Source organism: Anguilla anguilla, chromosome 4 (assembly GCF_013347855.1).
Source record: "Anguilla anguilla isolate fAngAng1 chromosome 4, fAngAng1.pri, whole genome shotgun sequence".
NCBI lineage: Eukaryota > Metazoa > Chordata > Actinopteri > Anguilliformes > Anguillidae > Anguilla > Anguilla anguilla.
Window position 1 is genome coordinate 17,317,820 of NC_049204.1, and position 27,977 is coordinate 17,345,796.

Here is a 27,977-nt window from a genome sequence, read left to right on the forward strand (position 1 = left end):
ACACCTCTGAAGACCGATAATATGATTTGGTTACCAAGACTTAGTTTAGAAAAAACAATGCTGGACACTCAATTTTGGTGGCATTGTCATCAAATTTCAACTAGGATTTGTCCAGCATTGTGGCTGTGGATCCATTGTGTTTCTAAGCCCACCAGGCACAGTCACTATATCTGTATCCACTCAAAAAAAATTTTAAAAAGCAGATCCATTCCCAAAAATAATCTTTTTGGTGAGAAAAAAACTTCAAATTCCAATATGTTTGAGCTTCTTTGTTTCAGTAATATTTAGAGTAATTCTAACTCTTGGAAAGCAACCTTTTAAGAGTTACTGTTCAGAAGAGACCAGGATTATGCCTGCAGTCAAAAGGGTTCAAAAATAGTAACTATTTTATTTGGGGTATGTCATTTTCCGGCTTGTGTGAAAAAGAGGGGCACTACAGAAGGGGTTAAACCCCCGCAGGCTTAGGTCAAATTAAATTACATGTACATTTTCTTAGGTAATGAAGATACCAAATGGGCCCCCAGAACTGATTGTATCTGAAAACAGTTTTTCATTCAGGACATTTTTTATCTGATCCTATTTTATGGATGCCCAGTTGTCATTCTCTATACAGTGTACTTAACGAGCTAGCCCAACCTATTTTTTTTTCAGAAATAAAGCTTACTTAGTCAAGAACACAAGATGGGTTAGTACAAAACTACTATAGAATAAGCATAGATAATATGACTATTGTGGGCTGAAAGTTTCGTCCATTATCAAACTATTTTTGACTACAATTGCCTTGTAGGCTCATTTAGTCTGTAGTCTGAAGCTTGTTGCTTCGGATGGTTTAAAAAAAAAAAAATTTATTCCGACAAGAAGAAATCCTGGGAATTTATTGCTGAATGTCATTTGGGATCTGGTTCAGATAAGGAGGCAAAGAACTGAATTATTTATTTTCAGCCCGGCTGATAGTGAAAGACTTGACCATTAATTATCAGACTGTGCAAAAAACAAAACAAAAACTCTCACAGTACTGCAAACAATGTGCTATCTAGCAGCAATTTGTAACATGCTTTGGTTAGCGTATGTCTTTCCAAATTCATATTTTATTATCTTACTGCTCCCATATTGCTTGTAATGGCAAATTGCCTTGGTAGCGGTTGCTAGCAACTGTCTAAACTCTGTCAGCCATCCTGTAAGTGAAGAATGTTTTATGTCCATGAAGCGTGAGAGCTTAAGTACAATGTGAATTTGCATTGATTGACATCTGCATTTTAAAAATAGTATCTTAATAAAGGATGGTGGGAGGTTTTTGCCATTGCAATTTCAGAAACTGAGATCAATTTACTTCCTCATGCTTTCACAATGCACAGTACCACAATTAGGCTGTTAGTGCAACCAAGTGATCTGGGACACCTTAGCCTTGCCTTAGTGCCTCAGCAAGGAGTGCCTTAATCTAACCAAGGTAAGGCGGCTTCTCTTTTCTTTTTCATGTAAAATTGTTTTCTTTGTTATAGTGTTTTTATATCTATTACATATTTGCAGTTTCACCAAGTTTATATTCATTTTATTGTGGATTAGATGGTTTATGTATTTATGTTTAAACCACCGTCAAAAAGAAGCGCATTTTGACTGTGTTGGTTGGTATGGTTTCTTGAAGTGCACCTGTAAGTTTTGTTTTATCTGCAGTATACATGACCTTACAGCATGCAAAGTGTTAAATTATTTACCAATTTACCATTTATTTGTCCAAAAGCTGGTCAACAACAATGCTACCATATTTTTCAGAAATGTTCTGTTCTATTTACTAATATTCATTTTTTTCATACTGCTGATTTTTCCGTCAACTATTATTATCAACTAGCCAGTAGATGTCAGCCCACATTGAAAAATTAGGTGTATATAGCGCATGATTAATCTTTGTTTCTTAGCCCAGAATGACCTAGCATGTAATCTGAACTTCAGGTAAGGTATTATCTATTTTGTTAGAACTTTCTGTTTTGAAATATGTTTCATAAAGTTCAGCACTCTTTAAAGTCTTGATACACACTATTTAATAGTGAACTGTTTAAAGGTTAGATTTGTGGATTAGAGGAAGGACTTGTGCTTGTTTAACAAAGCTGGATTAATTATTGGCAAGTCATAATGTTTAATACATAACTTAAATCCTGAAGTCCTTGAACAAGGAGCTATTCGTGGACTAATTTTTAGAGGGCTGTGTACTTTTTTTTTGCTTTACTCTGATAATGCTTTATGGAATGCTGTTCTTTTTGAAATTATTACACACTAAACACCTGGGGCTAGTATCATTCTAAAACCCAGAACAGACATTATGCTTATTGAAAAACAGTCGTTCTGTGGGCACATTTTTCACTGGTTGTTGGCAGTGCCTCGCTGCAGATAAAAAATGACACTGTAAAGGAACCAGTAAAAATATAATGGCTACTTGACATTCATTCAGTTATTCTCACTTATAGGAATGTACGTATTGCCACTGTATAATTTCAGAGTGTATTCCACTATAGCATGGAAAACTCTAGGACAGGGCTGCCAAACCCTGTTCCTGGAGATCTACCGTCCTGTCGATTTTTACTCCAACCGTATTTTGGCACGCCTGATTCTACTAATTGGCAGCTCAAAGAGACCTCTAGCTGTTAAATGAGGTGTGTTTTGTTAGGGTTGGAGTGAAAACTCACAGGACGACAGATCTCCAGGAACAAGGTTGGGCATCCCAGCTCTAGGGGAATTAAAAATGCAAAGTTAGGGCTTGCAATTTGTGTACAAGGCATAACCATCATACAGTCCAACTTCAAGGGAGTGTTACTTGATTCGGATAGAAGATATTGAGGTTTGTAGCGGCTGAAAAAAGTTCAAATGCAAAAATGTTCTGTGTTCACAAAAATACATTTTCTCTTGTTTAAGTCTAAAGTTAAAGGGAACATCACATTTCAACTGAATCTTTACATAAGATAACATGAGTATCGCCTCCCAGATTAGAAGACATGTTTACATGTAAATACCTTCTTGTTAGCCACTATTTAGCATTTGAAGCACTGTAATTTCCTTGAATCAGTGCTGCATGTATTTTTAAGAATTCCATTGGTGAACCTAATACTGTCGTATGCACAGTGTCAATCCACGCAATCTGTTCAAGTCACTATGATCTTGTGTGCACTGTTATTTTGGAATCTGACTCCTTCCTGGTATCCTCCAGTATTTGTTAAAGGTGTTCCTGCAGCAAGTGTAGTTTTGCCTATATGAAATAATGAAATCTGGAATCCATGTGAGGGCTTGGAAGGTTGAGCATGATTCATTTCTGTTTGTTCAGTAGTTACACAGGCGGAATAATCACCGAGTGTCAGACGTATTAGGTAGAAAGTAGGGAGGTCCACCAAAGACGCATTGGGTCTTATTTCTGTAAGTCAATAAATGGCTTGCAGGCTGAACAGAGCAGTCTATCTTGTTTGTTTAATTAGGGTAGAGAGACAGTTCTAGCAACATGACAGTAAAAAAGATGCACGAAGTTTGGAACAAAGTGGTGCAAAATAACAGCAAATAAATATGCCCATTTAAGGAACCTCTCTATGAAGAGGTTCCTTAACCTCTCTACTTGGGCTTTGTGATTTTAATTAATCCAACTGTGCCTTCTTTTGCTTAGGCCACAGGGAACCTTTGACCAGATACATACAGAATCTTTTTCTCAAACACAAAACAGGTTAAATATTTTGACACTGCAGCAATGACCCCTGCACATCTCTGCTTACCTGCATGTTAGCAAAGTTTATTAATGTCTTACTGAATCTACAGAAAGCTCCAGCTAAATATGACTGACCAGTACAATTGATGTGTTCTTGTAATATTAAAATGGTTTGATACCTCTCCTGCCTTGTAGCATAGTGGCTAAAAACAGTATAACTGCAAGACCATCCGTTTGATTCCCAGGGGATAACAGTACTTTCTCACGACCACTTTAATTAAAACCGTGCTTAATTTTTTCCAAGATGTAATTTTCTTTTGCAGTAGATGGCAGTAAGACAGGTGTTGCTCAAGCAATTGAGATAAAAATGGACATATGAAACTGACTTCTGTTCTGTTTTACAGAAAGACACTAAATACTGGCTAGAGAGAAACTAGTTAAAAGTAGAGAATTTAGTTAAAAGTAGAAAACAAGGAGAATATAACAAAGTGGGGCTGATGTTCGCTAGCTGGAATAGAGAGCTAGTAAACTTGCTAAGTATTGCATCATATTATGTTGTGAGATTGCATAGTGTCACTAGCTACAGTCTGTTATGTGTTGTCTAACATCAGTAAGTGCCCTTGGTCATAGTAAGGATTTGATATTGCTGTTAATACAATCAACAACCAGAAACACTGATCTAGAATGGACGGAGTGTAGCACAGTGGGTAAGGAACTGGGCTGTAACTGAAAGGTCGCAGGTTCGATTCCCGGGTAAGGACACTGCCGTTGTACCCTTGAGCAAGGTACTTAACAATGTAAAATGCTATGTGAAAGTTGTGTAAGTCGCTCTGGATAAGAGCGTCTGCTAGATGCCTGTAATGTAATGTAGAATTAAATTCTTTCCATCTATATGTTAGACTTTGTGATAAACCTTACAATATTCCAAAAAAAAGTGTCAGTTTTGTCATGAGTCATCAGTCAGTTTTGTAAATCTGGTCAGATACCACAATCCAACTAAAATGTATTGGGGTGACACTAGCTTGTTTAACCGCCAAGAATGAATACAACCAAACAAGAGATGTCCCACCACCAATCAGAATATTGCATGCCACGAAGACAGTTTGCTGCAAGTAAATTTAATAGTTCATATCAAAGTAATAACTTGCAAGGTCACAGCTTCCAATAAATGATGGGCTGTGCTACAAAACTGTGCCCAAACTGTAACCATGTATTCCAAGAAGATAGATGAGCTTTTTATGGGGTTATTTGCGCTTAAAACAGCACTGCCACAGCACTTTGAGAAGTGGAATGACAAAATTATCTTTGACACACCTGCAGCAGCATCCATGGATCTGTTCATAGCCAGGAAACTCCTTAAAAACTATTGCCTCTTGATGTGTGATTATTCACATCATATGAGCCTGGAAGGTCTATCAGTTTGTACTTTTCCTCTTTCTTTAAGGATTCTTTTGTACTTATTTATACTCCTGTCAGCAATGCACCTCACAGCATTTCATAGGCTAGAAAAAGTCTATGCCTTTACTTAAGAATTGCTTGTCAGCTACTTGAGAGGTGTTTTTGGTTGACTAATCTCTTCTAAAATGAATACATTGCCTAAAGGGACATGCTGATAAAAAACATTTCCGATACCTGAGGTGTTATCTAAGTGATGGAGAACGGAGATTGTCAGAATTACTCATCTCAGTAAAAATAGCTAAGGACTTTGGGGTAATTTTAGTGCGAAGTGCATTTCAATCAGTGTTTGTCTACTGAGCCTTAGGGAAATCTAATCACAATGGAATCCCTGTGGTTAGCTACACTCCTAGCCCAACCACTCCTTTGTGTGAGATGCTGTTGATTTGATTGTGTAATGGCAAGTTCCCAAGTACAGGCACACCTCTACTAGTGTGGTAGTTTTCCCATCATGATTCAACAGCTAACACTTAAATCCTACCAAGAGAAGATAATTGTCAATGCACCTTCACACGTGATGTTAATTCAATTTAGAATGTGATCTATATTTGTCTTTTGTTCTGGTCATAGAATCAACATCATGGTGAAAGAAATGTAATATATTGGCTGGAGTGATACTTGTGTTATAGAATGATTTCAGATATGGTCCCATCCTGAATCCAATTGACCATCCAAATACTTTTGCATTTAATTGTATACACATGCAAAGATACAAATAAGCAATGTCTGTGAGTAAGCAATACAATTCAAACCAGCGCTGATTTTAGAAGCACTTTAAAACATGACAAAATCACCCCGCTCGGTTCAGATAAGCCATGCCATTGTTATGAATTAATGATGAACTCATGCGTTATAATTTTCCTTTTCTTAAAGCAACACTGAGTCATTTTACTCCTGTCAATGGGATCACTGACATTGTATGATCTTCCTGGTTTTATTGTGTTTGATAAAACTTCTAAAAACTGTTGTCTTTTTTTCTTCGTTATAGCACAGCGTGTTTAAAACGGGCCCATAATAAACGTTTAGGTTATGTTTTAATTCTGACGGAAGAAATTTTTTTTAAATGCAAGCTAATTTCTCTTATTTATGAGATTTGTTCGGTCTCAATTTTTGTAAAAAGTGACAGCCCAACTCTGCACCACAAAAGAACGTCTTGTGAGAAACATTTTACATTACATTACATTACATTTATTTGACAGACGCTTTTATCCAAAGCGACGTACAAAAAGTGCATTTCATGGTCATAGACAACTGCTAAACACAGGTTCAGTAAGGTACAATACTTATTTTGTACAGCTATTTCTAGCCAAGAACACAGTTTAGTTCACACAGTGAACACTATTCAGACCTAACCTCTGCAAAGCCAACTAGGCAGAATTTTATTAGTATATTACATTATTACATTACATTATAGGCATTTAGCTGACGCTCTTATCCAGAGCGACTTACAACAGTGTAACCAAACTCAGGATCAAGTCCACTTAAGTCCATTGAATAAAATGCAGATAAAAAGCCTTTACTGTAGTAGCATACAGTAAGGAGAAACAAGATAGTCTGAACCAAAATTTTTTTTTTTTTTTTTTTTTTTTTTTTTTTTTTTTTTTTATAGTTATGGGAGAGGGTTTAGGGAAGAGGAGAGAGGTATACAGAGAAGAGGTGCGTCTTGAGTTTCCGTTTGAAGGTGCTCAGACACTCTGCTGTTCTGACCTCCACTGGAAGATCGTTCCACCATCGTGGGGCCAGAACTGCAAAGAGTCGAGACCTTGTTGCTGCTCGTGTAGGGGGAGGAATCAGCCGCCCTGTAGTAGCCGATCGGAGCGATCTGGCCGGCTTGTAGGGTCTGATCATCTTCTGCAGATAACCAGGAGCTGACCCCTTGACTGCTTGGAAAGCAAGCACCAGTGTCTTAAACCGGATGCGAGCTTGCACTGGTAGCCAGTGGAGGGAGATGAGGAGGGGAGTGACGTGGGAGTCACGAGGGAGGTTGTAAACCAGACGTGCTGCTGCATTCTGGATGAGCTGAAGGGGTCTGGTGGCTGATGCTGGGAGGCCAGCCAGGAGGGAGTTGCAGTAGTCCAGACGTGACAGTATCATGGCCTGGACCAGGAGCTGTGTGGAATCGTTATCCTCGCATTCCATCGCAGCCAAAGAGTACCGAAAATTGCCAGTACGCCCTGTGCAAGGAGCACGACCCTTAAATGGAATATAAAGAGGTAATTTGATTGGCTATTAATAAATCCAGCTGCACCGCACCTACTGATAATACATTATTTCGTGTAACCCAGCCCTGTTTCCAGGTGCGCCGCATGCTTCGTGCTGTGCCCTCCTTGCCTCTGGTCCCGAAAATACCGACATTCTCTAGTCACGCCCAGTGTGTCCACACGCGGCTCCATTGACTCCGCCCTTGTGCTGTGTGACATTGATTTCATAAAATTGAGCCCAAAGAGTAGAATCGTCCATGCTTCAACACCATCTCTTTATGAATGTGAAATCATTTATTGCTTCTGCAGTGACTTGATTCTGTTCCTCGTCTCTGCGTGCTGCTTTTGGCTTGGTTGGTACGCTGGGACCAACTGATCAAAGCCATGTCTGAGAGAGAACCCCACTGGCAGTAGAAAGCTCCCCAAAGCATCTTCTGGGACCAGTCAACCTCGTTCACAAAGCGCTGCTTTTCCCCTGACTGCCTAGCTTCCTGTTGGATGTCCTCATTACCATTCCAGACTACAAATGGCCCTGGCAGCCCTCACAGTCAAAGCTCAGTGAGGACACTCCAGTTCGGCATGTACTTGCTGAGATATCATTAAGCAAGTGCCTCTTTCAGGGTATTTTCGTTCTCACTTTTCAGATTGTCAGGATCAATGAGTATGGACAATACAAGCCAAGAAAGTTATTCATTGAAAGTGTTCTATCTATTTTTTGAGCCTTTATATGGGGGTTACAATCAAAGGAGTGCCCTGGAAGGATAATGAAAAAATCTCAGTTCAGCAGCACCTTTCAGTCACAACACATCATTACTTTGGAGGATATCTGAGGTTCACCCTCTCTTTATTATTCTACTTTCAGAGAGCGAGAGAGCAGAGCAGGCTGCTGGCATAAACGCTCTATGCGGTCATTCATTACCAAAACCATCTGTGGGCCACACAATTCAGGTTATAAATGTTTTTTTATGTTTTGAAAGACATTTTAACTGAGCAGTATTCAGAGGGTGTGAATAGCTTTTTCGATGCTATTGTTCTTCAGAGAAAGAGAGAGAAAGAGCATGCGTGCATGTAGTAGTTTCACTATTTCAGACTAATTTATCCCATCCATTCTTCAGTTTTTAGTTACTGATATTTTGGATATACTGTATGTATTAGAATGGTGTGTCTTCCCTGTCTGTGTGTGTGTGTACGTCTACCCGCGCATACAGGTGTATTCATGTGGGTGGGGTGGACATAAACACACCCTGCCCAGAACTCAGAGCAGAGTGGAAAAGGTAGGCAGAGAGGAAGGAGCAGTCACTACATTTGTACACACACCAGGAGAAAAATTCCCACATCTGGAACATTCTTCTTGCTTTACTTAGCTGCCCAAAGTAAGTCACCCATTCACTATCATTGCTGTTCACTGTTCTCTCTCAAAATCATTCCAGTCAACTGAACTGTGGTTAATGATTTTACCTGAAGTTACCGTCAAAATTGCTATAAGTTGTCCATGTATCCTATTTTAGTTTTTATTCATAACTTTTATTATAATGTGTAGTATGTATAATAATGCAAGTGTGGGTGTTTGTAAATGTGTACTTTTTGACATTTTGTCTCAGGTGGGTTCATTGTATCATATTGAGAGTTTGTACTGTAATGCTTTTATTACTAGTATATAACACAAATGTATGGCATCTCTTGACTTTATATCAATTTACTGTTTGCACAGTACTGTTTGACTTTTGGCAAATGTTCACTATGAATGAATTGAGTGGCTCTGTTTAGATAAAGTATTTACTAATATCCTGGAATAGAGTGCTTTTGGGTGGGGTACCTTGTAATTTGATGAATTCAGTGTGTGATTGTATTTACTCACACGCACACATGCACAAACCTGACCTCGACTGGTCTACAGCTGGTTGCTGGAAGAAGGACACATTTGTTGTTTTTAAGTAATTACAGAATCATGTGCCAACATTGCCAACTTCCTTGCTAAGGTGCTTGCTAGGGAAATCCTTTTTTTTTGTTGGACTTTCCATTTTTGTTCCAACACTAACCGCTTGAACTCTGAATAAAACGGCTAAAACACAAAGCCATTTTCTTAACTAGAACTGTTGACAGGAAAGCACATCTGCCAGATTGAGTCTGCTCTCTGTTTACTCTGAAGAGTGCAGGGTGTGTACACACTGTTCAGTGGGAAAGTTGAGTTATTCTGAGCACCTTTTGTAATGGAGGGCATATTGGTTTCTTGGACCTCATTGGTGAAATCCACATTTCAGTGACCGAAAGAGTATATCTGATATTTATTTTAAAACAGCACTCTCCCAGTTCAGCTGAAGGCTTGCCTCCCACTCATCAGTCTGGGGACAATGGCGTTAGTCTTAGCATTCATTGTGTATTAACAGAGTAATGTGATATACATGTACTTCATAGAGAAAAGGCAGAATTGAACACAATGAGCCAGCACTGGCCATTGTGCATGATGAGTCATCCGATAAAAACGAGTCTTTCTTGATGGGGTATTTGTGCTCAGATGGGATGCAGAAGGATTGAATTCAGTCTACATATATTCATCTTAAGTAGCTGAGAGTGCACTGACCTCTGTATATCTACAATACCAGTTTCATAGATTTATGAGTGATTAAATGTTTTTTTCATGTTGCTGTCCCTTATCTGAGTATATGCAAATCTAGAAATAAGAATAAGAATGAATAACTAAATTATGCTTGTTTCTCTGTGCTTCACAGTTATCTGTTTAAATTTTAACAACATTAGTCTAACGGGTTGTGTATTGGTTTTCAACTTGAGGAAAACCAACCTCGTGCCATTTCATATGTCTATAATGTTTACGACATAAGTCATCTTTAGCTCTGAACAGATTTGTATTTTCAGATCTAGTCCTATGATGGGTGTAGTGTTTCAGTGAATCATGAGCTTTAACGAAGTGGGCCTAATTATTGAGGTAAATGAGAAGAATGCATCTTTCTTTGGCTTTGTTTTTCTTTCTCTGAGCATTTAGCATCTGCGGTCTGTGTCACACGTCAATGTCTGCATAAATTTAGCTTGGACAGCTATGGGAAACACGCTATCTTCAAACGTCTATTAACATACAATTTGAGCGTGACTACAATTGTGAACGAAACATGCAAGTCTATGTACGTAATCCAGCAACCAATTGAATAAAAAATATTTATCAGCAATTGTCTACATATTTTACTGGTGCCATTTGAAAATTTAACTCAATATTGTGATATGAGAACCAGTTTCATAATTTGTCTTTTATTCACACTTCTACGAGGTGGTGCTAGAATGATCTTGCCATCATTGTACTCAAAAAATGGTTTCTGATTGAATTGCTGGTGTTGATCCTTTATGTACTGATTAGTGAAAATTAAAATGAATATACATCAGAGCTTTGTGACCGTGTAGTGTATGCTTGTTTACAATTGTACATGAAGTGTGCTATATTTTCAACATACAGTAATGGGGAAGCAAACCTATGAAAGTCTTAGTTAAATTTTGACAAGTCTTGAATACCAGGGTATAGCCTAATAGGTGTGTCTGGCAGCTACTTGAATCATTTTAAGCTTTAGTGCATGTGTTGGCAGAGAGGGTGGGGTATATTTATTTACAGAATTGATTAGATCGCCTCAGAATGTAACCAGAGAGGGTTGGAGAGCTTAGTGAAGTGATATGCTGAGCAGAATTTAGTAGGAAACGGAGATTGTGGTCGTTAAAATGCCAGTCTTCAGGCTTGGATTCTGGCAGTTTGAGGGCAAACTGTGATCCTGAACATCCTGTTGTCCGATGCTGCTGTATTTTACAAGCTTTGTCCTGATAACTGTTTTTTTTTTTTGCTAAATACACCAATCAAATATGGTAAAATAATAATGGTACCAAAAATATTGCATGGGACCAATTTATTTTCTGTATTTCTGTTAGAATGTAATAGTCTATGAATTAAACACTTACACTGAAGAAAAGGCTGGCACATACTTTTGATATTTTTTATTGATTAATAGTTTTCGTCTTGTGAATTGCTGAAATGTATTTATTTTTTATGAGTCATTTTTCACCTAACCCAAGATGATTTTAACTGAGAAGCTTTTAATAAGGGGTGGGTGCATTCTCACAGTCTTTCAGATCCTGCTTCACTATCATTGTGCAAACAAATGCAGGCTGACCTCACCACAATTGCATCCACACACATCCAGTCAATGTTAAAGTTGCTCAGCAACGGTTGTACAAGTGCCAGATAGGAGGGTTTTTTTCTGCATGTAATGCTGCCTCTAGAGAGGGAAAATGAAACCTTCTATCTATATATCTATCTATCTATCAATCAATCAATCAATTACCAAAAGTATCTGGACATCCCTTGGTCTAGGGCTGTTCATAGTTTGAGGATAGGCCCATTTGTTCCAGTGAAGGAAAATCTTAATGCTACAGCATACAATGACATTCTAGAGGAATGGAAGTGGAAGAACTTAACAGGCTTGCACAGAGCTCTGGCCTCAATCCCATCCAACACCTTTGGGATCAATTGGAAAGCCACCTACGCGCCTACACACACATATATATCTGATTGCCATTTGCCACCATGTCAATAATCCCGTTGTTATTTTTTCTATAATTTACAATAAAACTCTTTGATAGTTCCAAACCACACCTTCCAAGTTATCAGACTGCTTCAAAATTTTTAAAATGTTCATAAAATGATCATATGAAGGAAAGGCATATTTTTCTCATATATTTGTACAGTATGAACCTATGCTTGGAAACATGTATTTATGCCGATGTTGTAGTTGTTTTGGCATAATAGTGGATAGCCATTTAAACTCTTTTGTATGATTAATGTGTTGCCATGGTTTTGAACTAATGTTTAGTAAATAGGCTGTATCTAAGTGAACTTTCTGTTTTCTAAAATGGGGTTGCTCATTATTTAGGCCTGATCTAAATATGGAGATAAGTTCATTAAGAGGGCTAATAATCTGTAATCAATAATACGCAATAATGTGAATGTTTCCACTGCGTCTTGCTCTTCCCAGCAGGAACCTAATTATCTTGCCTCCTTCTAGAATCATACATTAACTGATCATTAATTCTCGTGGAAACGACTCTGTACAATATGAACCACACAGACTGTGACCAAACAGTGGCAAAAAATTGTATATCTACAAAATGCCTTTCAACAGAATGCCTCTGAACAATCTCAAAAATTGTTGATTTTGAACATCTGTAATTCAAATTTTGTGAAATATTTCTCAGGTGGCCATAAGATTTAGTAAAATTTGTCGTACTCAGATTTATTGTTCAAATAAGGTTTAACAAGCATCATATTCATTCCAATATACTGTATTTATTTTTTCAGTGTTTAATTTGGATTTGGTCAGGCCCATAGTGCTGTGTTGTACATTCTGTACAATTTGTTATTGTAATGTTAACAGTCTGGCCTGTATTCGTTCAACATTTGTCCTTAATCTGCATGCTTATTTGCAAGATAACGCAAGCATTACACTTTTTCTTCACAAATTCCGTTTTGTGAGTTAGTTTTAATGACTCATCAAACTCTGTTTGTGAAGAAAAAAAATTGGACAAATATTGATTGGATCCAGCCAATGTCCTTATCCTGCAATTTTCGTTGCAGAAAAACATGTTCATTTAAAATGAGCCCAGGACATTACATTTACAGTTGCTAAAGCTCCCAGCTATTACATGACTGATCATTGGCTATTTCAATTGCGCTGAGTACATTTATATTAACCACCTTTCCCACAATACAGTGTATTTAAAATGGTAGATATTTCAAACTGGCATCAAATGTAAATGCCCATCAGTAGTTATAAGAAGGTAAACCATTGAACAGGTACCTATGCAGCAGATAATTGTTTAAATTATTGAGGTTAGCTGACACAGAGGCAAGCCTATATGCAATACTCCCTGGACAGGAAAGGTGGGGGAAAAAATCAATCACTTTACCATCTGTAACTGTTCTCTGGCACCCAGAATGATGGAATCAGTAAAAGGAATTTAACAGTAATGCATGTATTTGCAGTTGGGTAGCAACTCCATATTGCATGAAGTTAATAACTGATGCCAGCTCTGAAGCTGTGAAGGCATATACAGGTGTTGTGACAGGTTTCGCAAAAATCACTGAGTGCTCCTATAAGCGAATAACTTAATAGTGAGTCTACTTTTTTTGTTCTTAGGCTATCATGAGTAATATTTGCTACGTAATATCATTCTGTCAGTCATTTGTGAATCATTTGAGTCTCAGCTGTTTCTAACAGGGCTCACATTACTCAGTACTGTGCATGACCACTTCGGTCTTATCACTGTGTTGTCAAGGCGTTTTTGTTTCCTGGTATCAATATAGATTTTTAAGGGGTATGAAAGTTTTCATGTAGTGTTTTCTGTAGACTCATGAGATTCAAGCTGAATGCTATCTGACTGGAATCCAGTCGTGCTCCAGTGTGTTAAGGGCTCAAAGTGAATAACTAGAGGCTTGGTTGAATTTCTGCACTCTTTTCTCTCAGTTTAGAATCAGCAGTTGTGCTGCGTAGGTTGTTGCTATGCCACCCTCACTGAGAGAGTCAAGGCCTCTAATGCCCTCGCCCCATAGCTAGTGTTTAGCTAAGCATACTGTTTACATAAACCCAAAGGCCATCGCAAATTGCATTTAGAAGTGCATGGTATGTAGCATCATATACTTCCCACACATTATGCTCTTTTAACAATGCAATATAAGGTTTTACATCACCATAGTTTCTGTTTGTTTGAAAATTGCATTGCCACTTTTTGTGTTGCCATGGGAACCTCATCAAAACAACTTTGCCTGATGCAGAGACCTTGATGAGTGGCTAACTTAAAGTTGGCCAGTATGCTCAGCATTTAAAAGGACAACAGTAGCTATCCATAATTATTATTAAAGTATGGTAGTACAAGTAAATAATGCTTTGCTTTTTGATTTAATTGAGATTATGGACAATTGCTGAAGAAATAACAATCTGAAATGCAGTACTTCCAAACTAAACTGACTAACTTAGCATGTCAGCCTGTGATTGCACTGCATAGAATAATCATATGAATCATTTGCAGGCATGAAAAACACATTGACACTCACAACTAAAAAACTTGACTATAATGTTCAAATATTCAAGGGCTTTTTTTGTCCAGAAACCAGAAATTATTTTCAGGCTCCTTTTGTTTTCAGTTACCTGGAGGGAAGCCATTTCTGCTGGGTTGTGTTGAAACATATGGAACATTCTTTCCAGTTCTGTAATAGTTTTTTTTCTGTAACAAGCACAAAAGAAGGGTTAAGGGAATCCCACACAGATGAAAACATGTGGTGTTGCTGTCACAATATTGATCCCTGGCAGAGTTGCCCTGGCCTGTTTAAGGCTCTCACAATACTATGTGCACTGCTGTTTCCAAAAATACCTTAAATACCTTTGTTAAAATATTTTATTAAGAAGGCACCATTGATAGGTATCTTCCATGCTTATGTTTTGGATATTTTTTAAAATCAAATGTGAAGCTGCCAATGTAGAACATTTCCCTTGGTGATTAGTATGTGTTTCTTTTATGAATAGCCTGTATGCTATCTCCCACTCCTGACCACCTTTATTGTTTCTGTAGATCCCTAAGCAATGTCTGAAGAAACGCCAGAAGCCTTTAAAGATATCCGCAGCAAGCCTGGCCTGCAGATATGGACCATAAACGTGAGTGAAACAGACAGAGATAAATAGGTTGCACCAGACACTGTAATCATTGAGCACTGGTATTTAGAATGGTATGGTTACATTAGTGGTCTGTCACAGCCAGTAGCCAGTGTAGTTAATGCCTTCCTTTGGTGTTGCTGCAGTCAAACTGACATTATAAAATCTCAAAGAACAGTAATAATCAGCAGTGACTTGTCTATAGGGTACTTGCACATGCACTTGGTGTTCTATGTCATAATGGCCTTCTTTGGAAAAAAAGGGGGGAAAAAAGAACTTTGGCTTTTTTCTAATGGTTTTATGAGTACTACATATGAAATGGTAGTATTTAGATCATTAACACCTGATTACTTTTTTTTTTTACTGAACTCTTTTTCCGATATTTGGTTTATTTTCAGCTTTACAAATGTTAGTTCCTTTAATTTTGATAATACAAGTAAATCTGAGACATTTTTCATGAACTACCTTGTCTGTAACATTTCAACACTGTGTGTGTGTCTATCACCTGCTGAAACATTCTGCTCACTGTATAAAATATTGAAATAAAGACAAAGTAATTTTGTAACATTATAATATGTATTTTTTTACAGAATATGGAGATGGTCCCTGTTGATCAGCAGGCCTTTGGGAATTTCTTTGAGGGTGATTGCTATATTGTTCTGCATGTGAGTACTAAGTTTTCCCAAAGATGAATGTGGTTGTGAAATTTCTCTTCTAATTAATCAAAAAATAGGTGTTCTCTTTATAAAAGTTCCTCTGTAAGGAGCAACAATCTCATTTGCGTTTACAGGATAGCCTACTATTCTTTTCAAAATGATAGTTTTACTGCAATAACCTATAATTGTATGCATGTGTGTGTGTGTGTGTGTGTATGTAGGAAAGCAATGACTCTGCTCACTCCAAGAACATCCATTATTGGATTGGGAACACCTCCTCCCAGGATGAGCAAGGGGCGGCGGCCATCTATGTGACCCAGCTGGATGAGTTTTTGGGCGGCAGCCCCATTCAGCACAGAGAGGTGCAGGGCTGTGAGTCCTCCAAATTCCAGAGCTACTTCAAAAACGGCATCATGTGAGTGTTCCAGCCTCTCTCACACTTAAGTAGGAGCAGCAGAACTGTGTGATGCAACAATTCACTTTGCTTCCAACTGTTTCAACACAACTAAAAGACACAAGAAAATCACATTTTGAATGCTCAAATTGTCAAACATGGACAAGATGTAGTGTTCTCTTTAGTCAATAGATGTTCGACTATACGAACTGAGGAACTCAGTGTGTGTGTATGTGTGTGGTTTTGCGTGAGAAAGTGTAAAAGTTCTTACAGGAGATATTGCACAAACACTAGAAAACCTTAGGAAATTAGGAAAACCACAAACAAACATTATTTACTCACTTTTAATCTCCTTTTGTCAAAGCTGGCATGCTGTCTGCAAAACACTTAAGAACAGTAGCTGATGTGGCTAACATGCATCTTCATGAAAAGTGCCTGACATACCCATTTGGGCTTTGTTTTTAGTCAGAGCTTTAATAACTATGCTCGTCTCATTTCCTCAGCTACAAGAAAGGGGGAGTGGCGTCGGGGTTCCACCATGTCGACGTCAACGTGTACAACATTCTGCGTCTGCTGCACATTAAAGGTCGTAAGCATGTCAAGGCCACTGAGGTACGTCACAGGGCACTCTCTCACCCTCAGTCCCACATGTGATGCTGTGCTGCTCTTAGTTAGCATGCTGTTGGTATCCACTTGCTCAGTGCTGTCCTCCAATGGAGAAAAAACATTCAAGACATAAATCGAATGCATTTATTTGCCAACTCCATATGGAGCCATTAATCTTCATAAATGTAATCAGAAACTGTTTATTTTGTTTTTTTAATTACTTCTGAATATTCAGGAACACATGTAAACTGTTTTAACACTACTAAGTTGCTACAGACAACACGTAGCCTAATCAATAAGACTGCAAAAGCAGTATCTTTCTAATTTTAGCATGAATGACTTAAATGGCAACTTAAATTCACTGGCTGTATCATATGAAATCCTATTCCCTATTTGGACTTGTGTGTACACGCTCTTCAAGACTTTATTGCTGAAATCTCTGACATTCCGACCCTGAAAGTTCTGGCGGGATGTATGGGTCCCTCATCAATGGCCCCTTTTGTGTTTATTAGGTGCCTGTCTCCTGGAACAGTTTCAACAACGGCGACATATTCCTGCTGGACATGGGAAAGGTGATTGTGCAGTGGAATGGCCCTCAAAGCAACAGAAGAGAGAAGCTGAAGGTAAAAGCTTATTCACAATTATTTGAGAAGGAACTGGTTCTGAGCTGCATCTTTATCAAGGTAGCACGTATAGTATGGGCATGGATCATGTGTTTAGCAGACCTAGAAAATCCAGGTTCAGAAAGCAGACGTCCTCCCCAGTATTTTGTTCAAATCACCTGGATGTTTAGCACAATTAGCTAGCACGATTAGCACAGTTCTTCAGTCAGGAGGTAGCACTAATTGGTGAAAACAGCTGGCTGTGTTCATGGGTGGAAACACATGGCAGGACTTTTAATTTCTGACTCCTGGACTCACTGAAAGGCCATTGTAAGAATTTAAATGGGATACTTTAATAATAAATAAAGACCCTCACTCTTGTTCTCCTACCATTCAGGCAATGCTCCTGGCCCAGGACATTCGGGATAGGGAGCGAGGTGGGCGGGCCCAGATTGGCGTGGTCGAGGGCGGGGACGAGGGAGACTCCCCGGAGCTGATGAAGATCATGACGGCCGTGCTCGGTCAGAGGGTGGGGCAGCTGAAAGAGGCCATCCCAGACGATAACACAAGCATCGACCAGTCTGGCAGTGTTAGGCTCTACCAGTACGTGCATTTGTTTGGCAAAAAATCCTCTACTGTGCCCTAGCGCCCGGAGTTGGCCAACCTGATCTTAAAGTTCCATAGTGTAAGATATCAACTAAAAATCCAGCCCAAATCTGTGATTTAATTTCCAAATATCACATTTATGGCACAATTCACCAGATCAAAGACCAATATTTACACAGAATTTCAGTACATGATGATGCACTTCGACTTAAACTGAAAATTCTGCAGTTATTATTATGGACAAACTCACAATGGGAATCTATGTCAGGCAGAATGCATTATAACATACCTTCTGGCTGAGTAATCAAAGGGGATAGCAGTCATAAAATTTGTGGTGAGCGGTGTCATAATTATTTATTGTGTGTAAATTTGCCTCACTAGGTCACCAGGTAAGTAATATGGCTATGCATGTCACACACAGTACAAAAGCAGCCTACAAAAAAACATAAGGGAGGCTCTGAAATGTAGCGATTGTGAAATTGTTAATTAGGGGTGTATACAGTTAATTAGCTGATTCAACAAGCGTAATTGGTTGAAATAAAAAAACACACACATATCAGCACTCCAAGATGGAGATATGCACTCTTGGTGTGAATAATGATGCTTAACCACGGCACGGTGTAATTATGATGCCATTGCAATTCCTGCCTGCGAGGCTGTCGATCTGCTGTGTCTCTGGTCCTTGCTCATACTAAATCTTAAACTCTTCTCAGTGTCTCGGATGCCAGCGGTAGCCTGGTCGTCCAAGAGGTCGCCACCCAGCCACTTACCCAGGATCTGCTCAACTCATCGGTAACTCACACTTTCTGTTTCCACCACGCCCCTCCCACTCACAACTTCCTTTCATTTCCACCACAGAGGGGGGGGTTAGGGTTCTGGCCCACTTCTAAAGCACAGGGAGGCACAGAACTGACTCAACATAATCCAGGAAGGGAAGACTGTAGTTGGCAGCATACTTCCTGCCTGCACTGCCACCCTCTGTTGGATCAGGTGCCTGTGATCTGTTTACACCATCTGCACCAGCTGTGCAGTCCTGTGGTACAGTAGCTACCAGCTGAACTGGTGGAGCACAGAGTTTAAAATTGTGGTGGCAGACTGCAAGCATTCCAAAGGGCCCTTCCAGACTAATGGAGTCATTTTCAATGATGCGACAGGACAGGTCACATGATCCCCATACCAAGATAGAAGTTGAAAATAGAGCATTAGGAAAGAATAAATATAATATTTATGCACGATTTCTTCCTCATAGTATTAGACTTCAGCTGTGTGACATTGAGCGGTACGGTCAGGTAAGCGGTCTCTCCTCTCGAACCCAGGACTGCTATATCGTGGACCAGGGTGGAGCCAGTATTGCAGTGTGGAAGGGGAAGGGCGCCTCCAGCGAGGAGCGGAGTGCAGCTTTGGGAAGGGCGGTGGTGAGTGCCAGTAAACACATCTCTTAAATTCTCAGAATTCCCTTTCTGACCAAGCATGGAGTCCGGAAACTGCAAAAAATAAATAAATAAAGTGGACCCAACACAAAAATAGCAATGATCATTCTGTTTTTTTCTCTTGTTTTTCATATTCCAAACAAATATATTAGTTAAAGACAGGATCAAACATAGTGGTAGCCAACAAAGGCATCATACTCTAGGTTAGACCTTGCCAACCTTGGTAATAGAGAGCCACTGGTTATGATTTTCTTAAAATCAGTGAGCTGTGTAGAAACAAGCACTCAGATGATGTGAGTTAAGTTTGCAATCAGCTGCTACAATTGATTGATTAAGTGCTAACATAAAAAACCAGCAGACATTGTGGCCTGTGGTGTGTGAATTACACAAAGCCAGAATTCTGTATATGGTTCTTTTGTTCTCATTTGTGTAGGGCATATTCTCAAACTAATGGCTCATCTCTTGACTTTAGTACAACTCTATTTCTTTTTGGGTACATTGCAAGTTATTATATAACCTTTGTTTTGTCAGTGAGCAATTTCAGCTCAGAATAGATTGAAACATAAATCTCAGTATTCTCACTACTTTTGTTTCAGGGCTTCATTAAAGCAAAGAACTACCCCTCCAGCACCAATGTAGAGGTGATGGCTGAGGGCGGGGAGTCGGCCATGTTTAAGCACCTCTTCAAGTCCTGGAAAGACAAGAACCAAAGTCAGGGCTTGGGCAGGACCTACTCTGTGGGCAAGATTGGTAATCACTCAAGCAATCACTCAAACTGACCAGTCATCTGGGGCCACAGCAGCAATCAGTGGTCTGGCACCTGGCTTCCAGGCAACCTGATGGTTATGGCTTCAAGGTGAAAGTTTCCAATAATGCACCGGGGAAGAGTTATTTAAACCAAATAGCTCCAGTAAAGACCTTGAATTATGAAGGGGCAGTTGAAGCTGAATGGCATTTTTGCCAGCATTTTCTTCCCTCAGGCCAGTCCTCTCTGGCTTGCTCTGCACTGAAGCTCTGCTAAACCAGGTCATTGCATGATTTACAGCTTGCACCCCAAATGGCAGGATGCAGTTCTTCAAGTATTCAGTCATAGCATTATAACACTAATGTCTAAGGGCGTCTGAAACATTCCCCATTCCTTACTGGGGCAAAGCGATGTTTAATGTGTCTCTATGTTTAATCTCACTCTTCCACCAGTGAACACTGTGTTGCTCTGCAAGGAGGGTGTGTTATTTTTTATTCATATAAGAAGGCCACAGCTTAATACTTATTTTACCATTACTTAATAGCACTACAGCACAGTTTCAAGCAATGGCCCCTGGTTTATTACCACTCCCTGCCTGTGTCTACCCATTTGAGCTAAATGAAATGAAATGTAACAGAAGCACTAGTGCATTGAACTCCACAGGATTTTGGAGGCCCTAGTGCTGGCCCTGAAACACATCTGTTACCAAAGAAGCAAATCCGTGAATACTGTATGTACAGGGCCAGTTCTGGGTATAGACACCCAACCCCCCACCCCCACCCACCCCAAACTTCACCCACCATCCATGTTTGCTATGAAGCCTGTGGTGGAAAAGCTGTCCCTGTATACTGTATGTATGTAAGAAGGAAAATATTCGCGTGTTTTGATTTGCATAGACTTAAGAGAACACTGATGAGGTAGTCTTGAAGCTAAATGAAAGATAGCTGGCCATGGAAGTCTTAGGCCTAATGTGAACTGATAAAGTACATTTGGTAAATTTCTGATTGTTTTTGGGCCTAAATAGATAATGTTTTGTGCATTGTAGAGAAGAGTGAATGTGCTATGCTTGTTCACTGCTGACTTCTCCCCTGACCCAAGCTAACGTGAGCCAGGAAAAGTTTGATGTAATGGAACTCCACGCTCGGCCTGAACTGGCCGCCCAGCAGCGCATGGTGGACGACGCCTCTGGAGAAGTGCAGGTTAGTCTTATTTTCTGGAGTCTCTGGCAAAGCTCTGCCCTTTGAGCTACACAGTTCCCTGGAATCTTTCTTTACTGTTTCATGTTCACATTGAGCCTCTCACCTTTGCCATTCCACTAACTATTATATATATTTTTCTTTATGATAAACACATAATGGCAAAAAAATAGAATAACCTGTGTAGAACAAGCAACTCCATGCCCTGGATGTGAATTTAACTTGTTCATGTTCATGCAAAGGTCAACAGACAAACTCGCAGCTGCCCAATTGACCAATGGTACAGTAGTCAATGAAATACTCCCATCCCTAGGTGGCCAATTATGTGAAGCCTTGTGGGGCTACCAGCCACAGCTGGTGCTTGCATGGTCCAGATTCAGTATCAGAACATGGTGCCCGTCCATGCATTAGAACAATACCTTAACAGAATGAGCCACCCAGCAGCACCTTTCAGCTGTACTTACTATAAATGTCTCATAGATAAAGAGCTAATGACTACCACCTGTGCCCAAGCCATCATTTGGTATATGGAAAAAAGTGTCCCCATGACAGTGACTGTGTCCATCCCCAGGTGTGGCGCATCGAGAACCTGGAGCTGCAGGAACTTCACCCCAGCTCCTACGGCCAGTTCTACGGAGGAGATTGCTACCTGATTCTCTACACCTACAAGAGGACCAACCAGTTACAGTACATCCTCTACATGTGGCTGGTAAGAAGAAAACACTGTTCTCCTTATTACAGCATGTATGCCACCCAGATGGAGCAGATGCTTATGTGAACAATGTGATGTGACAGGGTCGCCATGCCACCCAAGATGAGATCACGGCGTGCGCGTACCAGGCTGTCAATGTAGATAATAAGTACAACGGGGCACCCGTCCAGGTCAGAGTTACCATGGGCAAGGAGCCACGTCACTTCATGGCTATTTTCAAGGGGAAGCTTATCATCTTTGAGGTAAGCTTCGACCTGTGTCCTCATTGCATTTTACAGTTCATGTAGGCCTTGAAATCAGATGTTCATGTCCTTTATTTACAGTGACCATTATCAGTTATTAAGCCATCCGTTTTTTTAACCAATTGCATGCTATTTTCTGTCATTAATAGAATGTTCTGGGGTTGTTTCATCAAACCTGTGATAAGAGGAAAGATATGAGTCTGTTCTGTGTGGCCAGGGTGGGACGGGGCGACCTGGAGTGGTGACACCTAACTCTGGCAACGCCAGGCTGTTCCAGATGCGAGGGACACATGAGTTCAACACCAAGTCAACTGAGGTCCCAGCCCGTGCATCTTCCCTCAACAGCAATGATGTCTTCCTCCTAAACACAGACCGGGTCTGCTACCTGTGGTATGGGAAGGTCAGTTTTCCCACAGCATCTGCAGCAACTCTACAGATTTAAATATTACCCGTGGTAAAGAAAATGTCAGTGAATGTTGTCAACTTAATTTAGGGAAGAATTGAAGTGGATTACATTTTCCAGAATATGGCTAAGGTCATTGCCATTTAAATCCATCTGAGTCACTGAGTCATTAAATAATCACTTTAATTTATAAAAGTTAACATAGACGGAAAGTAGCAGTGTAGCATAATGGTTAGGGAACTGGATTTTAAACCCAGAGCTTGCAGGGTACTGCCATTGTATCCTTGAGCTTCAGTATGCATTCAGCTGTATGAATGGATACTATGTGAAAATGTAGAAATTGTGCGCTCAATAGGAATGCCTGGTTCCAGTAATAAAATGCAGGCTTATTTATCCCAATAAAGAAAACAAGTTTATTTAATTTCCCTTTTCATTATTTCTGAAGGGCACAATCCCCAAATGACGTATTTAAGGTACAACACTGAATAACGCATACTTGGAACAAGTGTTGTGTGACCATGAATGAATGTACTCTGGGTTTGGATTTATTATTTCTTTCCTAAGCCAGATTGTAATGTGACACAATTCCAATTTGACATATAAAGATACATAACATTTGTTTAGTTGTGTCTGTTGCTCCCACACTGTAGTCAAATCTGAAGTGTTTGCATTCTGTCTGAAATGAGAGAAGTCACATTATTCTAGGGTTTGATTTTGACGCTTCAGTCCTAATGGGTGAGCCTTACATTTTGCATAGATCTATTCAGACTGTTGCTGTCCAGTCCATCTTTCCCGTCAGTCATTAGAAGTGTTTCTAACTGAGGTGCACAAAGACAATGCTACCTGTTACTATATCTGTATCTGCTCAACCAAAAACATAATCTGTATCCGTGCTTGAAACTGGGTGGTACCAATGAACCATCAGTCAGGGGGATTATCTATTTATCTTACATTGTTATTTAATAAATGCACCTGTCAATATGTCCCTAAATGCTTTGGACACATTTTACTGTGCACAAAAAATGACATTTGCTTAATTTCCCACTTAATACTCACTCATTAATCTAAATTTCTGAATATCTTCTGAATATCATTATTCAACATCAGGAAGAAATAAAATATGTGCATAAGGCACTCCTAGATGTGCCCCCTGTGTTCAAAATATCTACTGTATGTATTATTCCTGTCTCTGACTTATCAATCACGCATGAACTAGTTATCTGCTTCTGTCTGTGCTTAAAGAGTCTTTTTGACATGGTTGAACAACCTTCTCGTACTAGCTTTGACTAAAGCAAACAAAACAAAGCCCTACCTTTTAAACAAATTGCATAAAGGTTTGGACCACTTGCACAGTTCCACACTGTAATGTGGAAAAAAAAAATCCTTGTAATGCTGCAAAATTATCCTTCCACAGTGTGAGAGCTCTCACACTTCGCCCTGTTCGTCTCTGTGCAGGGCTGCAGTGGGGACGAGAGGCAGATGGGAAAATATGTTGCTGATGTCCTCACCAAGCAGGACAAGCAGGTGGTGATGGAGGGACAGGAGCCAGCCGAGTTCTGGGTGGAACTGGGGGGAAAGGCTCCGTACGCCAGTGATAAGAGGTACAGTGCTGGTGGTGACGGTATGTCCATCACCTGAGCCTTCCTGCATTGCAGTTTACTGGCATGAAACCAGCGGAATTTGAGTCCCGTGGAAACCATAATAACAAGCTTGCCTTCCATATCCAACTTGTTCAGAGTGCTTCCCCAGTTTGATTCTTTGTGTCATAATGTGAAAAATCTCTTCTTAGGAAGCTATATCGATAGTAGAAATATTCAGACGTTTTTCCTGAATCACCGCTGAGTACATGCTGTACAGAAGCTAGTCCATAATGTTGTCATAGCACCCTGTGTACTACGCCTCACTTTGACACTCTGCAACTGTCAGGTTCCAAGTGCAGGAGCCTGCCCACAATCCCCGGCTGTTTGAATGCTCCAATCAGACGGGCCGTTTCCTGATGACAGAGGTGGAGGACTTTGCCCAGGAGGACCTGGATGAGGAGGATGTCATGCTGCTTGACACTTGGGAAGAGGTGAGGTCACCTGGGTCCTCTGCTTCTCTGACTCTCACATGGTCTGTAGAATAAAGGGAGCAGAGGTAGCCCTAGAGGTATTGTCTTTTTAATTAAAATCAGTGGCACATGCCAGTGTGACACCCCTCTTTCTTTCTTGCTTGAACAAATTTTCAGGACTTATCCAATGTGTTTTAACCAATCGGCTCAATGAAGGCAGGTATAAGGTGAAGGCAGTGATTTAAAGAGAAGGGTATTACTGCCACCTGGAGCAGCTCCACAGGGTACTGGTCTAGCTCAAAGGGCAGTGGCCTAGCTCCAAACAGGCGGAGTTGAGTGTAACCATAACCCTACCCCTAACTGTAACACTCTTCTTTGATGCTAGGCCATGCCCCTATGGAGCTAGGCCCCTCCCATTTGGAGCAGCTCCTGGAGCCATAAATACACATTTGAACTATGGGACTATGACAGTGGTCTAATGAGACAATCAGAGTTCCACGGCTTCTAATCTATTTTTTATCATTGTAGTCATAGTCAAAGTCAAAGAAAACAAACACATGATTTTCAGACAGAAGGATTTCTGAAGCATAATGCTGTCTGTCCCATCTGTTTGCTCCTCCCCTTCCAGCTCTTCCTGTGGATTGGCCAGTCAGCCAATGACTATGAATCCAAGGAGGCGTATACCAGCGCAGTGGAGTACCTTAAGACCCATCCAGCCGGCAGGGACCCAGGCACACCCATAATAACCGTGAAGCAGGGTTTTGAGCCGCCAACCTTCACAGGCTGGTTCAATGCCTGGGACACCCATAAGTGGAGTGTGAGTGTGATTTTCTCAAATACCAGTGTTCTCATAACTCTGGCCTGAGGTCATGGCTAATGCTGGATTTGTAGACAGTTATTTATTTTTTAGCTCTAACAGACACTACCTACTGGTTCCTCTGTGCAAAATAAAGGCACATTGTCAAAGTTTGTGAAGATTGTTTGATATACAGATTGCTACTATGGGTATATGCTTCTGTACTCTGCAGGGGTAGTCAACCCTGTGCTAGTATGCGAACTGCTGCATTTTAGATTAAGTTATGTATCGTCCTTCTCACCCTCTAGTACATTATTTGTTCATATACTTTATTTTTTATAAAGTAATAATAATACATTATTTTTTATCAAAACAATTTACTATTACTCCAGTACATTTACCCACATGATTACTGACATTTCTTCAACCATTTTTGAATTCATAATTCATCATTACTAATAATGGGTGTGCTTTTCTACACAAAATATTCAAGATTCTGATGAGCATTGCAAATCTAGTGGAAATCTAGCAAATATGGGCACGTACCCAATTTTCAAAGCAAGTCGACTATCATTACAAGCCCTTGAAATATATATATATTGCTAATGTGCATCTTCACTGTAGCAACATTTAGCAGCAGATGCTGCAGCAGCATTTAAAATGGTTCAGAAATGTTATTGTTATTGATCAGTCACAATATTATGTTCTCTGCAGGGTGGAAATTCATACGAGGAAATGAAAAATCAGCTGGGGGATGTTGCATCTATTTCACAGATTACTGTTGTAAGTAATTACTTCCACGCCTTTCTCAATTCACAGAATAACTTCATTTGAAAAAAAAAAAAAGGTGTACAAAGCAATCTAATTGCGGACATGGTTTTCAAATCTGGCATTAAAAACCAGTCAGTGGTGTGCTTGAATGGAATGATGCTGAAGTTTTTCCCTCATTAAAACACTTCTGAAGTACTGTTTAGCAGTGGTGCTTCGGTGGCTTATCAATACATCACTGTGACTGTGTATGTGCAGAATCTGAAGAACACAGATCTGAACCTGCAGAACAAGGGCGGTTGGGGATACAGTGCCCCAGGAGGTCCGATCACTTCCACACTAAATGTTTCGGGGCCCGGAAACAAGACCAAAGCAGAACAGCCTTTAATCGTCATCTCTGGGGCTAATGCTCCCAGTATGAACCCCCAACTGCTGCTTAACAGGACCCCAGATGAGCTGCCTGCAGGGGTAGATCCAGGGAAGAGGGAGGTGAGTGATTGCTCACAAGGTACCTTTGTTATGCACTGATTTACAACTGGTACTAACAGTTAGTGTTAAAATGTATTAATCACAAGCAGGTGAAAATGTCTAGTTTCACAACTGCTTTGGAGGTTGTTTTACATTAAAAGGTGTTTTAAATTAGCCATATAACTGTTCAATTAGCCATATAACTGCGCAATTCACATAATTTTATTTAATTTTTATTTTTTAAGAACAAAGATATTGTTGCAGTGCAATCGCTGTAGAGCAGAATGGGCAGAGGGCAGAATGTAAACTTCCCTTACAATGAACACTGAATTAGCAGCATACATTAATTATGTGTACTTACCCATATTCTTGTTCATATCCTATAGGCAAAATATTTGAATATATTAGCATTGAAATTGTATTATTGTGTATTTTTCATCAGGGTAAATAGATTTCAAAGGATGCAAAAAAACACTCAACATCCCTGAGATATATGGATTGTTGAACAAATATTCTGTGAGACTGTTTTTCTTATGAAAAATAAACATATTGATTCATCCCTTCCTTTTCCAACTCTTCTCTTCCTCCCCCCCAACAGGAATACCTGTCAGATGCAGATTTTGAGGCCAGGCTCGGTTCTTCGCGGGCAGATTTCTATCGCTTGCCCAAGTGGCGGCAAAATCACCTCAAGAAGTTAGCGGGGCTTTTCTGAGAGTGAGCAGGGGCATCCTTTCAGCCACACCAGATGCCAAATGATTTCCGCACTTCCATTAGCATAAGCGTGACCAACCCTGATTCTGAAGACCCAAGAGCCCATCAGACAAACTATTAAAAAGCAGCGATTCTGCTCTTTGATTATCAGGATGGTCTAAATAGGGCAGCAGACCCATTCTTTGGCAGAATTGAGAATCCAGAACATTGATGGGCTCAACATTTTAAAAACTACTATAAACAATGTCCAAAACTTGAATAAATTGTAAAAATACAAACAATAATTAAGTAAGTCACATTTATAACATTTTTTATTTTATATATTTGAATGTTTAGAAATATTTCACAATAGCACTGAACCCTTTGATAGGGACTAAATCCTGCTGTTCACTGATATTTTGAAAACTTTTAAACATTTACACTAAAAAAGCATATTAAATTTTACTTATTTTTTTATTAAACTTAACATGCCTGTCTTGTGAAAATACAAGAGATCATGAACAGTCATCAGCTGATTCTCACACAGACTGGAATAATCTGACCATTGAATCTGAAGGCCA

General features: G+C 39.8%; 1 protein-coding gene across 4 annotated transcripts; it reads left to right on the plus strand.

Moving 5' to 3' along the window:
• The first annotated feature begins 244 nt into the window (after positions 1-244).
• Positions 245-27,912, plus strand: vill (villin-like). 4 transcript variants are annotated; one of them, XM_035412789.1, is made up of 21 exons: positions 245-1,447; positions 8,544-8,708; positions 14,953-15,035; positions 15,623-15,697; positions 15,910-16,103; positions 16,586-16,694; positions 17,201-17,311; positions 17,688-17,893; positions 18,610-18,688; positions 19,213-19,311; positions 19,923-20,076; positions 21,170-21,270; positions 21,839-21,976; positions 22,063-22,221; positions 22,439-22,621; positions 24,080-24,225; positions 24,551-24,695; positions 25,303-25,491; positions 26,185-26,253; positions 26,497-26,727; positions 27,305-27,912. In XM_035412789.1, the coding sequence occupies exons 3-21, from the start codon at positions 14,964-14,966 to the stop codon at positions 27,416-27,418; spliced, it is 2,574 nt and encodes an 857-aa protein (XP_035268680.1). In that variant the 5' UTR covers positions 245-1,447; positions 8,544-8,708; positions 14,953-14,963; the 3' UTR covers positions 27,419-27,912. The 4 variants fall into 4 exon arrangements, with proteins under 4 accessions (XP_035268680.1, XP_035268683.1, XP_035268681.1 ...); XM_035412790.1 differs by lacking the exon at positions 245-1,447 and adding an exon at positions 7,326-8,283; XM_035412792.1 differs by lacking the exon at positions 8,544-8,708.
• Positions 27,913-27,977: the final 65 nt, after the last annotated feature.